At 43.7% G+C, this 16,449-nt stretch overlaps 1 protein-coding gene across 1 annotated transcript in view; it reads left to right on the top strand.

The window, feature by feature from the left end:
* Positions 1-16,151, top strand: part of grm2b (glutamate receptor, metabotropic 2b) — a 66,162-nt gene extending 50,011 nt beyond the window's left edge. Inside the window, exons 4-6 of the mRNA XM_061923601.1 lie at positions 609-1,672; positions 15,606-15,822; positions 15,881-16,151. Coding sequence (XP_061779585.1) covers positions 609-1,672; positions 15,606-15,822; positions 15,881-15,954 — 1,355 coding nt within the window. The 3' untranslated portion in view covers positions 15,955-16,151. The remainder of the gene's footprint in view (positions 1-608; positions 1,673-15,605; positions 15,823-15,880) is intronic.
* The last annotated feature ends 298 nt before the right edge of the window (positions 16,152-16,449 follow it).

The following is a 16,449-nucleotide window of genomic DNA, read 5'->3' as shown; positions in this document are numbered from 1 at the left end:
TAATGCAAATAATATAATTTAATGTGCTACAATTAGGATGTTCTGATCAGGGTTGTATCCTGCCGACACTGATCACATGCATTACTGTAAATGTTTTGATGTATTTATGGTGAGTGTAACATTAGCAACACCATATTTAAACATGATTTTCTTCTATTACATACAATTGTTTGAATAAAACAAAATCAATAGTGCACAATAACTAAACAAAAGTAAAAACTACTATCTACTACTCTTTTAAATCTAATCACTAGTATCGGTCATATTTTGATAGTAGCTGTTTGTCAGCCAAAGGAGTATGAGCCAACCTTTTATGATCATCATTGAAGATCATTGGTCGATCACATACTTTTTCACAGAGATCAACTGAGACTGATGTGATTGGTGGCCGGTGGATCGACACATTGCTAGTTCTAAAATGACTCTAAAGATGGTGTACTGTAATAACTCCAATATAAGACAATTGCAAATAAGATGGCTCTAATTCGCTTGGGTAGAACTTACACCCTGAATATTTTCTTGGAAATATTAATAATATTATATTTGTGTCCATGCATGCATTGTTATTATAGTTCTTCCTTTTAAAACCTCCTAATTGTTCCCGGCAGCTCCGTTCCGGCCCGCCGAAACAGAGAACATGGTACGCTTCGACTCTGTGGGCGACAGCATCAGCCGCTACAACATCTTTCACTACCACAAAGAGGACGGAAAGTTCACCTACAGGAAAGTGGGCTTCTGGGACCAGAACCTGACTCTGAACAACACGCTGGTCCACTGGCGGGGCCTGGTGCCGCCCACCTCCCAGTGCAGCGACCCCTGCAGGAAGAACGAGGTGAAGAGCATGCAGCCCGGAGACGTTTGCTGCTGGATCTGCATCCCCTGTCAGCCCTACCAGCACCTGCAGGATGAGTTCACCTGCGCCGATTGCGGCTTCGGCCAGTGGCCTCTCGACAACCTGACGGGCTGCTACGACCTGCCGGAAGAGTACATCCGCTGGGAGGACGCATGGGCCATCGGGCCCGTCACCATCTCCTGCTTGGGAATCATGTGCACCCTGTCAGTGGTGGGGCTCTTCTTTAAGCACAACGAGACCCCCGTAGTGAAGGCGAGCGGCCGCGAGCTCTCCTACATCCTCCTGCTGGGAGTCCTCATGTGCTACAGCATGACGTTCATCTACATCTCCAAACCTTCCACCGCCGTCTGCACCCTCCGCCGCCTGGGTCTGGGCACCTCCTTCGCCGTGTGCTACTCGGCCCTCCTCACCAAGACCAACCGCATCGCTCGCATCTTCAGCGGCGTGAAGGAAGGCGCCCAGCGGCCTCGCTTCATCAGCCCGGCCTCCCAGGTGGCCATCTGCGGCGCCCTCATCTCCTGCCAGCTGCTGGTGGCCGTCGTCTGGCTCCTGGTGGAGGTGCCCGGCGTTAGGAAGGAGGCGAGCCCCGACAGGAGAGACGTGGTCACCCTCAAGTGCAACAGCAGAGACTCCAGCATGCTCCTGTCGCTCACCTACAACTGCATCCTCATCGTCCTCTGCACCGTCTACGCCTTCAAGACGCGCAAGTGCCCGGAGAACTTCAACGAGGCCAAGTTCATCGGCTTCACCATGTACACCACCTGCATCATCTGGCTCGCCTTCCAGCCCATCTTTTACGTCACGGCCAGCGACTACAGGGTAAATAATCCTTCCAAACACTCAATCTGCGTATTTTGACCGTCATCATCATTGACAATCATTTCTAATATTGTTTCATTTAGCTAAATGGAAAAAGCAATTTCAGTTGAATTCTGAAAAGCCCAACTGCAGGTATATGAAATACGCGAAAACACGCGTTTTTTACAGTAATTTTCATGTCAAAATATCCCTTCTGATATTCCGCTCAGAGCTGTAGCCGCAAGGTGGTTGGTGCTTGTCGTAGCGGTAATCCCAGAACCCGCTGGTGGTCACCGCTGGTGAGGGATGCCGTCAAGCTGAAGAAAGAGTCTGTTATGGTTTACAGAGGGGAGATGACGGCCCAGACACCAGGGGGAAGTAATGTTTAATAATTTATTATATATATAGTCAATACATATAATAATGATAAACAATACTAACTAATAAACTACACTAAGGAAATGGAGAGGGTCAAAACCCAAGCATGTGTGTGTGTGTGAGGCTATGTGTGTAGTTAGCTGAGGTGTGTGTTACCAAGTGTTGAGAGCGAAGGAACGAGGCAGTCCGTGGGGCAGGCAGGTGGTCCAGGGCAAGAGAGGAGTGACAAGGTCCGTGTCCTGGCGAGGGTCAAGGATCGAGGAAGGCAGTCCAAAGTCCACAGGGGAAAACAACGGAAGACTCGGCAAGGAACTACGGGAGAACAAACAAGGGAAAACGCAGAGAGAGAGAGAGAGAGAAAGAGAGAGAGAGAGAGAGAGCATAAGGCTTTGGCTTACGGTACACAAACTTGTGAACTAAGTTCCCGCCAGAATCCTTGGGTCCACTGGTCCTTTATACAGCTCCCTCAACATGTCCAGGTGCGCTGATTGCTGATCCCCCACAGCCTTGCCGGCATGGGGGCGTGACGCGGCCGTGGCTGCAAGCAGAGCGCAAAGATGAGGGCGCATTGGAATGCGCCCTGGCCATGACAGAGTCCTACCGGGTCCTTTTGACTCATGGGATTCTGGAGGCAACAGTCCAAGCGGTCGCGGAGGCAAAAACTCGGACATGGGAGTAATTCGGGGAAGCCGTGGAAAACGACTTCCGTTTGGAAGACTATGTCTCCCGGCTGGCCTGGGAACGCCTCGGTATCCCCCGGGAGATGCTGGACAAAGTGGCTGGGGAGAGGGAAGTCTGGGTTTCTTTGCTTAGGCTGCTGCCCCCGCGACCCGACCTCGGATAAGCGGAAGAACATGGATGGATGGATAATATGTTTTTGTATTATTTTGTTATCGAATCTTAAAAAAGTATGAATGAAATACAATGTATAAACACCAATGTAAATTGCGGTTAACTATGTCGTATTTTACATTTGACTTTTGATTTGCATTATCCCATGGGTCCCCAAACTTTTTGACTCGGTGGCCGCCTTGGGTTAAAAAAAATTTGGCCGGAGGCCGGGCTGTACATACATACATTTATATATATATATATATATATATATATATATATATATATATATATATATATACATATATATACAATATGAAAGTAAAAGAATAAGTCAAAACAATGTATATAAAGTATTTTAAGGGGGAAATCATAATTCTGCACCTTCTCATTCAATGCGTTTTCTTTATTTTCATGACTATTTACATTGCAGATTGTCACTGAAGCCATCAAAACTATGAATGTGGAGTTATGTACTTAACAAAAAAAATAACGTGACATCATCGCCCTCGGAACATACTGTATATATATATATATATATATATATATATATATATATATATATATATATATATATATATATATACACTATATATATATATATATATATATATATATATATATATATATATATATATATATATATATATATATATATATATATACAGTACAGGCCAAAAGTTTGGACCTTCTCCTTATTCAATGCGTGTTTGTTATTTTCATGACTATTTACATTGTAGATTGTCACTGAAGGCATCAAAACTATGACGTGTTGTTGTGTACTTAACAAAAAAAGGTAAAACAACTGAAAACATGTTTTATATTCTAGTTTCTTCAAAATAGCCAACCTTTACTCTGATTACTGCTTTGCACACTCTTGGCATTCTCTCGATGAACTTCAAGAGTTGAAATGGTTTTCACTTTACAGTTGTGCTTGAACTCATTGAGAGAATGCCAAGAGTGTACAAAGCAATAATCATATATATATATATATATATATATATATATATATATATATATATATATATATATATATATATATATATATGTATATATATATATATTGTGGAGTCTCACTCAAGCACCGCCTGACAGGTAGGCACCTCACAGGGGAGGAGCCAGGGAATGGAGGCAGAGTGGAACACGGAAGACAACGCCCCAGCCTTGGCCGCATCATCGAGGGGCGGTACATTCCCCTGTACCTGCTCAATCAGCCTGAAGTGACACCAGCTGTGCGGCCAGGTGGGGCCCAGCTACAAACCATACTTAACTCTGCCTCATTCAGGTCTGGCTCTCCTCTGTGTCAAGGCAGGTGCATCAGGCGGTAAGTGAGACATCCACTATTTCCCCACTAAAGACATTACTGGTGAAATGTTTGACTTATATTGTGTTTCTCTTGTTTTATAGGCAATAACCTTTGACCTTTAGAGAAGTGTGCTGTGTGAAGGACTGAGAGCCCCAGATGGGAGATATTTATGTTTATTAATGGACACTTTAAGTTTGCTACTTCCACACTCCTAAAAAGACTTGTACAATAAATGCCCTTTTCGGCTTGCTACAAACCCAATCCTGTGTCTTGGTGAGAATCAGGTACCACATATGGTGGAGAATGCGGGCACTCTGATTCACGTCAACCTCTGATGATGTCACACACGGAAGCACTGAGTGCTTTGTTAAAAAGCCAAGCTGAACTTCAAGGTGCGATACAAGAATTAGTAAAAAAAAATTGCTAAAGATGCTGCTAGTACACGGCCACCCGCTGCAGTCCTAACTAAGTTATCGAGTGAGGATGATGTGGAAGCCTACTTGGAGCTTTTCGAGCGCACTGCGGCCCGGGAGAAGTGGCCGGTAGCTGAATGGGGATCCATTCTGGCACCTTTCCTCACTGGAGAAGCCCAGCGGGTGTGTAGCGACCTGGCCTTGGCGGATGCTCAAGACTTTAAGAAACTAAAGAAAGCCATTCTCGACAGCCAAGGGTGCAGTCTGCCTGCCAGGGCCCAGCGATATCACAACTGGACCTTCCAGCCCACACAACCCCCGCGACAGCAGGTAGCCGCACTGCTCCGCCTAACACACCGCTGGCTAACAAGCGAAGGGAATCCCCCCTCTGTAGATAGACTGGTGATTGACCGCTGTATCCGAGCCTTGCCGCCTGATGCCCGGAAGTATGCCGCACAAGTAAGCCCTTTAACTGTGGAGCAGTTGGTGGCATTATTAGAGAACCACCAAGTGAGCATGGAAATGCTGAGAGCCACCCGTATGGAAACGGCCAGAGCCACCGGGGAAGAGAAGCTAGGGCGCGACCGCCGAAGAGCGCCACCGCCAGCTCCGTCCCCACCCCGACATCAAGGCGCTGCCCCCGAGAGACCCAGTCGGCCCCCACATCGGAAATGTTATGTGTGTGGACACCCGGACCACATGTCTTGGGCGTACCCGGAACGCGACCGTGATGTCTCCATGGCCACAGCCCCCAGCTCAGATGCAGGCAAACCATGCCTCCACACGGGGAGTGGACGACGACAACATGCCAGCCTCCCAGTAAAGATCGGAGGGACCGATGCACATGCATTGCTGGACAGTGGGAGCGCTGTGACCTTGGTACACGCTGACTTTGCCGGACCCCTCAGCAAAGACACCGTCCCAGTGACGTGTGTACATGGAGATGTTCGCCAGTATCCGGTGAGCCACATACACATTCAGACACCCCGAGGTGATGCACTGGTACCAGCTGGAGTGGTACCAAACCTGCCTGTCCCACTACTCATCGGGTCCGACTGCGTACTCTTTGGCCGTTACTGGACCCCGGGATTCATCCCAGGTGCCGTTCCACGGCAGCGTCGCCGCTGCAACAATGGACTCAAAAGTATGAGACCGCTTGCAGCCTGCCCCGCGTTTAGGCCCTCGTCAGGGACCCCACAGAGTGACAGTTCGGCTGAAGAGGAAGGGGACCCCTTTGTGGAGTTCCCCGTACCAGAAGAGAGCGTCAACCCAAAAACGGGCGAGTTTGCCACTGCCCAGTGGAATGATCAGAACCTCAGCTGGGCCTGACAGCAAGTCGTGGAAATTGACGGACAGAAATGTGAAGGGGTGAGTGCACTTAATTCACCGTATTTTCTGATTAAAAATGGCCTGTTGTATAGAGGGGTGCTAACTAAGAGCGGGGACATCATTGAGCAACTGCTGGTGCCTAAGTCTCATATCTCCCGAGTGCTCTATCTTGCCCACACTCATCAGCTGGGAGCGCACCTAGGTGTACAAAAGACGTATTACCGCATAATAACCCGCTTCTATTGGCCCGGTGTGAAACGAGCCATAGAAGACTTTTGCAAGGGCTGTCCCGAATGCCAAAAGAATGCACCGAGACCCACCTATCGAAAACCCTTGGTCCCGCTCCCCATCATCAGCACCCCGTTCTCACGTCTGGCAATGGACATCGTTGGACCACTCCCAAAGTCAGCCAGAGGACATCGTTACATACTGGTAATACTGGACTATGCCACCCGATATCCTGAGGCTGTACCATTACGCACAGCCTCAGCCAAAGCTATAGCACATGAACTATTTATGATGTTTAACCGAGTGGGAATTGCAGATGAGATTTTAACGGACCAGGGCACATGTTTCATGTCACAAGTGCTAACCATGCTCTACAAATGGTTAAAAGTAAAACGCATACGAACCTCTGTTTATCATCCTCAGACAGATGGCCTGGTGGAACGTTTCAACTATACGTTGAAAAAGATGCTAAAAAAAGTAGCCGACGAAGACGGGAAAGACTGGGATCATCTTATTCCATATGTCCTCTTTGCCATCAGAGAGGTGCCCCAGGCGTCCACTGGCTTCTCTCCATTTGAGCTAGTTTATGGCCGACGTCCTCGAGGCGTGCTGGACATTGCAAAAGAAACCTGGGAGAACCAACCCTCGCCACACCGCAGTGTGATTGACCATATCGCCCAACTGCAAGCCCGTGCTCGCAAAATCTGGCCCATGGTAAGAGAACATATGGAAAAAGCCCAAAGAGAACAGGCAAGAACGTACAACCGAGGTACCACGCTCCGAGAGTTCCAGGTGGGGGAAAAAGTGCTGGTATTAGTACCGTCCAGCGAATGCAAGTTTTTGGCCAGATGGCAGGGGCCATATGAGATAATTGAGAGAATGGGGCCCGTCAACTACAAGGTAAACCAGCCAGGCCGGCGGAAAGGTCACCAAGTTTACCATGTGAATATTTTGAAAAAATGGCACGCGGCCGAGCCGCTGCCATCTGCTGCTTTTTTAACTGCACCCTCTCCCCAGACCACTACCCCGGTACCTATAGGAGAGGACCTCTCCCCGTCACAAAAGCAGGATATGAAGGAACTTCTGGGACGGAACCAGGACCGCCTCTCTGAACTGCCAGGAAGGACCAAGATGATCAACCATGACATTGAGACTAAACCAGGAAAGGTGATACGACAAAGGCCCTACCGAATTCCCGAAGCCAGGCGGGCGGCTATAAAAGAGGAGGTAAAGAAAATGTTGGACCTTGGAGTAATAGAGGAATCCCATAGTCCATGGTCAAGCCCAATTGTCATTGTTCCTAAACCCGACGGGTCCCTAAGATTCTGTAATGACTTTCGTAAATTGAATGAGATATCACTGTGTGACGCTTATCCCATGCCCAGAGTAGACGAGCTGATAGAGCGGCTTGGCCCTGCTCGCTTCGTCAGCACCCTGGACCTGACCAAGGGCTACTGGCAGGTGCCATTGACGGAAAGGGCGAAACCTAAAACGGCCTTCTCCACACCAGAGGGGCTGTTCCAATATACCGTCTTGCCTTTCGGGATCCACGGGGCCCCGGCCACATTCCAGAGGATGATGGACAGAATTCTACGGCCCCACCAAGAATATGCAGCCGCCTACTTGGACGACATTGTGATTCATAGCACCAGCTGGTCTCTCCATCTCCAGCATCTCGACGCGGTCCTAGGAGCCCTTAGACGTGCAGGACTGACTGTCAACGCTAAAAAGTGCCGAGTGGGTCTGACTGAGACGGATTATCTCGGTTATAATATAGGAAGAGGCTGCGTGAAACCCCAGGCCCGCAAAGTGGAGCGCATCAAGGAATGGCCCCGCCCCTTGACGAAAAAGCAAGTAAAATCCTTTATTGGCCTGGTATCATATTATCCATCCATCCATCCATCTTCTTCCGCTTATCCGAGGTCGGGTCGCGGGGGCAGCAGCCTAAGCAGGGAAGCCCAGACTTCCCTCTCCCCAGCCACTTCGTCCAGCTCCTCCCGGGGAATCCCGAGGCGTTCCCAGGCCAGCCGGGAGACATAGTCTTCCCAACGTGTCCTGGGTCTTCCTCGTGGCCTCCTACCGGTCGGACATGCCCTAAACACCTCCTTAGGGAGGCGCTCGGGTGGCATCCTGACCAGATGCCCGAGCCACCTCATCTAGCTCCTCTCGATGTGGAGGAGCAGCGGCTTTACTTTGAGCTCCCCCCGGATGGCAGAGCTTCTCACCCTATCTCTAAGGGAGAGCCCCGCCACCCGGCGGAGGAAACTCATTTCGGCCGCTTGTACCCGTGATCTTGTCCTTTCGGTCATAACCCAAAGCTCATGACCATAGGTGAGGTAAGTGAGACATCCACTATTTCCCCACTAAAGACATTACTGGTGAAATGTTTGACTTATATTGTGTTTCTCTTGTTTTATAGGCAATAACCTTTGACCTTTAGAGAAGTGTGCTGTGTGAAGGACTGAGAGCCCCAGATGGGAGATATTTATGTTTATTAATGGACACTTTAAGTTTGCTACTTCCACACTCCTAAAAAGACTTGTACAATAAATGCCCTTTTCGGCTTGCTACAAACCCAATCCTGTGTCTTGGTGAGAATCAGGTACCACAATATATATATACATATATATATGTACAGTATATTCCGAGGGCGATGATGTCACGTGATCGTTGGGAAAATGCATTTTTAGACAATATGATTTGCCTGAGCGGCTAGGAGACACCGAGAGTAACATGGATTAGAAAGGACAGATTTTTTTTTTTAACTTGGGACTTCCCGCGGGCCGGATTTTGGCGACCCCTGCATTATCCTTTTAACATCTGAACAGTTGCAGTTATGCTAACACACGCATAAAGCATAAAGAAACAGCAGATAACAACATAATATGAATTTAGTGCTCAGACTATAGCAGATTTTTCAACCCATGTTTTTCACCCTGTTCACAACTGCATTAACGTGAACAACAGGTGTGAAGTGCAATCTAAAAACTTTATTTTTCTATCCTTCTTTGATGCAAAATAATCAATTACATCATCACACAAAATCAGTTGTGCAACTGTGTGATTGATTGTGATGATGGCAAGCCCGCACTCAGGACGTCTGTGTGAATTTGCACTTGTGTTGCAAACACAAACTACACGCGGGTGCCTATGGGGGAAATGAGTTGCATGACATGATGCCTCAATTCTTATAGTTGCCAGTTCAGCAAAACAAAAAACCAAATACAGTCCTCTTCTGTGGCTAATAGCAACATATTATCAAGAGGCTAATTAAGACGTCACTCATAGAAATCTGCATACCTTTATCTCGTGCCTGTTTCTCATCTTTTTCCAAACTGGGCAACTGATGGATTTTTTGCTTTTACTTTGCTGGATGATGAAGATGACTGGACATCATTAACTTTTTCATTATTTTTTGCCATCACCGTCCAGTCGCCCTTCAATCAACCAGAGTGGCGTAGATAACTGCACATTTTTCACATTACCCAATAAAATACATATAGGTATATTTTAATTTTAAGAATAAAACACAATTTATTTTGAAGCAGTTTGTGTCGCGTGGCATCAGTCTATCCCTCGCTGTTTTTACACAGAGCACCAAGCCGCCAATTTGCCCGTCCTTCTGGCAGCTTGGTCATCGTTTTTACACAAAGGGCGGTAAATTGGGGGTCTGTTTTGGTCCACTGATTATCCCCCTCGGAGTAAACACTTATTTCCGCCTCGAGTTCTTTATAAAAACCGAGGCGGAAATGTGCCAGCCCGTGGGTGAGATTGGCAGACGTGTTAATGACCTGCGCCAGTGGTTTTTGGAAAAGGAGGAAAATTGCACCTCCGTTTTAGAAAGATAGGCCGGAAAATGTCCCCCTTCTCTATTATAACGGTCACTACAACTGGTGAGTTTTGTTTCGATTTTTTATTTTTATTTTTTATTTTTTACATGTCACATAAATTGCACCATGGGCGGTAGCCCACGTTGTCCATAGCAAAAACCGGCCCTGCTGAGGTTTATGCTTGCACAAATTGCTAAAAAAAAAAAAAAAACCCAAAAAAAAGCCCAAAAGTAAGCATTCGTCATGCATAATGTGTTTAAAGGCCTACTGAAATGCAATTTTCTTATTTAAACGGGGATAGCAGGTCCATTCTATGTGTCATACTTGATCATTTCCCGATATTGCCATATTTTTGCTGAAAGGATTTAGTAGAGAACATCGACGATAAAGTTCGCAACTTTTGGTCGCAGATGAAAAAGCCTTGCCTGTACCGGAAGTAGCAGACGATATGCGCGTGACGTCACAGGTTGTGGAGCTCCTCACATCCGCACATTGTTTACAATCATGGCCACCAGCAGCGAGAGCGATTCGGACCGAGAAAGCCACGATTTCCCCATTAATTTGAGCGAGGATGAAAGATTCGTGGATGAGGAAAGTGAGAGTGACGGACTAGAGGGCAGTGGGAGCGATTCAGATAGGGAAGATGCTGTGAGAGGCGGGTGGGACCTGATATTCAGCTGGGAATGACTAAAACAGTAAATAAACACAAGACATATATATACTCTATTAGCCACAACACAACCAGGCTTATATTTAATATGCCACAAATTAATCCCGCATAACAAACACCTCCCCCCTCCCGTCCATATAACCCGCCAATACAACTCAAACACCTGCACAACACACTCAATCCCACAGCCCAAAGTACCGTTCACCTCCCCAAAGTTCATACAGCACATATATTTCCCCAAAGTCCCCAAAGTTACATACGTGACATGCACATAGCGGCACGCACGTATGGGCAAGAGATCAAATGTTTGGAAGCCGCAGCTGCATGCGTACTCACGGTACCGTGTCTGCGTATCCAACTCAAAGTCCTCCTGGTAAGAGTCTCTGTTGTTTCAGTTCTCCACAGGCCAATGGTAAAGCTTGACTGTCATCTTCCGGGAATGTAAACAATGAAACACCGGCTGTTTTTGTGATGCTGCAGCCGCCCGCAATACACCGCTTCCCACCTACAGCTTTCTTCTTTGCTGTCTCCATTGTTCATTGAACAAATTGCAAAAGATTCACCAACACAGATGTCCAGAATACTGTGGAATTTTGCGATGAAAACAGACGACTTAATAGCTGGCCACCATGCTGTCCCAAAATGTCCTCTACAATCCGTGACGTCACGTGCCGGCGTCATCATACCGAGACGTTTTCAGCAGGATATTTTGCGCGGAATTTAAAATTGCACTTTAGTAAGCTAACCCGGCCGTATTGGCATGTGTTGCAATGTTAAGATTTCATCATTGATATATAAACTATCAGACTGCGTGGTCGGTAGTAGTGAGTTTCACTAGGCCTTTAAAAGGCTAGCATGCTAATGTCAGCATATTAGTGTTAGCATGCGTGAAGTACTAAAATATTTAAATCTGAGCTGTACACCTGCAAAATCGGTAAAAAAAACCGGAGCATGTTAACGTCAGCATGGTGGTGTTAAACGCGTCATGTACCAAAATATATGACTCTTTGCTTGATGGTATGGAGCAAATTCTGCAATAGTTCGACACCAACGTCACAGTTGATTGTTTTGTGGATCTGTGTGAGACATTTCAAGTCAAAAGTTAATGCTGCACAACTTAAGAGGTAATGGTATTGATTCTACAATTGTGAAAAGAATTCAAGATAAGTTCACTTGGTCTTGATGAACTGCAGCCTTTATTCACACTTAATTACAAAACCCCAAAACCAGTGAAGTTGGCACGTTGTGTAAATGGTAAATAAAAAAAGAACACAATGATTTGCAAATCCTTTTCAATTTTGAAGAGCATATTAGCCAAACATTTTGACTACATTTACATACGTTAATCTGCAATTATTTGAAGTTTTAAAGAGCAAATTAATTTGAGGATAAACCTATTTTTAGTCAGTCTAACTAAAATGCATCAATAAAGTTTGTTAAAAATATACAGTGTGTCTGTCTCTAAAGTCTGGAATACATTATATTATACAATCTCGAATAATATCAATGTTAATCATTTTAATTACAGTACATGTATATCATATTTATATGTATTAATTGTAATATATTTGATTTATATATTGTGGAGGGAAAGTGCGATCAGCGCGCCTGCAGGAGCAAAAGTCACCGCCGCTGTCCGTGGTACTGAGGACAAGCACCAGTGGGCAGGGGCGGGGCATGTGCTGACGGCGAGACACAGCTGGCAGGTGCTTAGATTTCACAGGTGGTACGTGTTAATCTAATCATCTGTTGTCTTTAACAGTAAGCGGCTGGGAGCAGAGCAGGAGAGAGGTTTGGGAGTGACGGCAACGTCACGACATGCTGAAAGACATTTTGAAAAGATCTTGTGAAAAACATTAAAACTTTGTTAAACCTGCACGCTTGGCTCTTGTGCCGTGTCTACAGTGGAGCTGCTCGGAAGCGACTCCCACATATATTATTTAAATTATATATTGTATTTGTTAAATTATATTTCCCCCCCAAAGTTATTTAACTATAGTGATTTTTTTAATTGATTAATTGTTTAATTTTAATTACTGTTAATGTAATAATAAACACATTAATTTTTTCACATAATCAATTTGAACCTTTTGTGCAGTGTAAGTAAATTATTTGTGGACTTTAGGGACTTCCTGTACTGTACATACAGTATGAATGTCTCACAGCAGTTATTCAGTCGGTAGTTAGGTGGTTTTAAAAAAGGGGCTTTATTATTATTATTATTATGTGGTATTTCTACTTCTTATTGTTTTTGTTCAGACAAAGTATGTTGAAAGTAACCACTTAATAAAACAGGTGGTCATCTTTATAATCAGTGTCATGTGTAGCCTAATAAAGTCGCCTCAAGCCAACTATAGAAATTGGTTCCGCCTCTAACGGCGTTCAAATAAAGGCCTGGTGCTCTCTGCAGTTGAGTATTTGAGCACTATTTGAGGAAATATGTTAAAAATGAAACTTTTTTTTTTAAAGAAAGACATTCACTTTGTTTAGCGTTGACGGTATGTTTCTATGTGACCTACCGCTGCACGTGCACTTGGAAGTTGTCTCGTGCACTGCGGGGCTATCCAATGGCGAAGGAAGAGGAATTGCGGTCACATGACCCCAACAGTCAGCTCACATTAGAGGCTGAAGTGTGACTAACATGACCCTCAATTTCCATTTCACACACACGCACATGCACGCGCACACACAATGTATATGCACTCCTGTATATGCATACTTAATTATAAATATTAAACATAGGGATGAGGTTAAGTTCATCATTGGGGACATTTTTTTTATATTTTGTATATTGTATAGTATTGTTACATTCAATTTACATTTTAATTGGTATTTTTTCAAAACATTGCTTAACATAGGATTTTTAATGCATACTTGATAATATAAGACATTTAATGTATAATAAGTGTTCAAAATTCAAAATGTAACATTTTAGCAGCATGTGTATGGCATATCCAATGTAAATTAGCGGGGCGCTATCTTGAAAAGTGGAGTCTTACATTTCTATCAGGCATACTTGCTATGTTGGCATGGAAAATGTCAACATTACTTTGAGGCAGTCCACTCGGAATACGAATGTTTGAGTCTGCAAGCAGACGGTAAGTTGCGTGCAACAAAGTTATGGAAATATGGCGCCTTTTTTTTATTTTACGTGAATCAGTACCCGGGAGTATCAACGGAATTAATTTGGTACATTTAAAAGTACCAAATTCAGTGCCCAAACATACTTACCACAACTCACGATTCAATTCCGATTCTTGGGGTGAACGAATTGATTCTTTATTTAAACCAATTCTTGCTACAATAATTTTATTTTCTCGCAATAATTCTTATCTAAATATTATGCAAATGTTTTTTATTTAACAATAATATATAATACAGTGATACTAATAACAATTTGTTTTAATGACTACATGTTTTAATGTGTATCATTATATAGTTCAGTTTTTATTAGAATATTTTGTATTCATATTAAGGTTTGTGTCAGGTTCAAACACTGATGACATCTATTAAACAAGACCAGAAGCAAGGAATTAAACAGAGACAGAATTAAATTTGGCTCAATTGAGGAGAGACGTCTGGACTGTACTCTTGAACAGTCTCACCACGCTCTGACGAAAGATTGTACGCCTCCTCTTTTATTTGGACTTTCCCTGATTACATGGCAACAGCTGTTTCTAAAGGAGGGGGGTCGTAAACAGCCACCGCTTTTGGTTACAGACAGTTCAAAGAAAAGGTCGTGAAAAAGTTCAAAGAAAAAGTCCCTGGAGGGGAGTCAGGTCCTGCTTCCTCTTCGCTTTGTAGATCTCGGGTCAAGACAATATCTTTCTGTTGATTACAATACATCAAAGAAACAGAACACCTTCATGTCGCTTCCCAGCCTACACAGTGGAGTTTTACAAGCCTTCTGCTTGGTAGGATCAAAGACAGCGTTTGTCCTCTCGCCGGGAACTCATTTGAACAGAAAGTTTTGTGATAACTTAGATACAATTATTCTGACAGTTTGTGTCGCAATGACATTATATTCTGTATTAGAATGTTTCATTGCATTTTTGATTTAGTATTTGCATTATGATTTTCATTTAAATATATATGTATATATATGTATATATATATATATGTGTATATATAAAAGGGTAAAAAGTGCAGTAAATATTGACGTAGATATACAGTATTTCCAGTGCTTAATTGTAACTACAAAATTTAATCCTGCTGAAATGCTGAAGTTGAACTGACATGCTAACATAGCATGAGGTAACAAAAAGTATGCATCTTGGCATTGCAAAGTGAGATAAAAAAAAAATAAGCTAGTATGCTAGCGTTACTATGCTAACATGTAAACACTTACATGCACCAAGTAGTTAAACATATGACTACACCTGAAAAATAAGATAAAATAGCTAGCAATGTTAGCATGCTATCAGTTAGAATGCGTCAAGTACCAAAAGAGGACTCTGTAAAATTAGCTGAAAAAAGATAGCATGCTTATGTTAGTTAACATGCTAGAACGCTCATGTTACCATGTGAGCGATCATTATAGCATTCTAGCACAAATTATTAGGTCCCAAATTATGTGATTAAAAATGTAGCATGCTAATGTTAGCATGCTAGCAATTGATTAACATTGTGGAAGTAGTAAAACTGTTGGATACAGAATAAGTGTGACGGAAAAGTGGAAAAAACGGAAGAACTGTGAATTTTTGGGGTGTATAAAAACAAACGTAATAATGTTTTGATGCTGAAAGGGTTGAAATAAGATGAAAACAGTAATATTGAAAAGTGGGAATTTTAACTTTTGTAACTTGCAAAAAAGTTTGTTTGAATTTCCAGGATGTGTGGAAATTATTATTGCATTGTTATTAGAAGAAAAAAAATATTTTAGAATTTTTTAATAAATTCAACACTTAAATCGGGTGATCTGTGTGAATAAACAGGTGTGTTCTGTGGCCGTCTTGTTTTGCGTGTGCAGGTGCAGACCACCACCATGTGCATCTCGGTCAGTCTGAGCGGCTCTGTGGTTCTGGGCTGCCTCTTCGCTCCTAAGATCCACATCATCCTGTTCCAGCCTCAGAAGAACGTGTCCACGCTGCGGGTCACAACCAACCGCTTCAGTGCCACCGTGTCGGCCTCCGCCTCCGCCTCCGCCTCCGCCTCCGCCTCCGCCCCCAGCTCCAGTTACTCTAAAGGTAAACACATTTTCCGCCAATTGCACAGAAACTTGACCAAGACTTTGTGTTCTCTCAGGGTCGGCTTCAAACTACGTGCCGGCGGTTTGTAACGGCCGTGAGGTGCTGGACTCCACAACGTCGTCTTTGTAAGAGCGTTCCGCTGTCCTCAGTGAGGCCAGGTCGCCATGGCGTGCAGCACAAGTTGGGATGAGAAATTTGTGTCTTGATATGCAACCGAAAAATGATTTGCGACCAAAAAAAATATTTAAAAAATGCAATAAAATAAAAGTGGATTCAAAATTGACAGTTATTTTCGAAGAAAAAAATATTTTGGTTGCAAATCATTTATTTTATTGTTATAAATACTTTTATTTGGTAATTAATCTTTTTTTTTTTTTTGTTATTATAAACCCATTTTTTGTTATAAATATGTTTTTTTGTTGCAACTCATTTTTTGTTATAAATCTTTTCTGGGTTATAAATCAAAATTGTAATTATAAATATTTTTTTATTGAAAATAATTTAATCACTTTTTTGGTTGTAATTTTTTCAGGGGTTATAAATATTGTTTTGGTTATAAATCGTTTTTTGGCTATTCGTCTTTTTTTGCTTAAAAATATTTTTTGTTTACAAATTTGTTTTGGT

The sequence above is a fragment of the Nerophis lumbriciformis genome, linkage group LG28, assembly GCF_033978685.3.
Source record: "Nerophis lumbriciformis linkage group LG28, RoL_Nlum_v2.1, whole genome shotgun sequence".
Taxonomy (NCBI): Eukaryota; Metazoa; Chordata; class Actinopteri; order Syngnathiformes; family Syngnathidae; genus Nerophis; species Nerophis lumbriciformis.
This window is presented reverse-complemented; position numbering and strand designations above follow the sequence as displayed.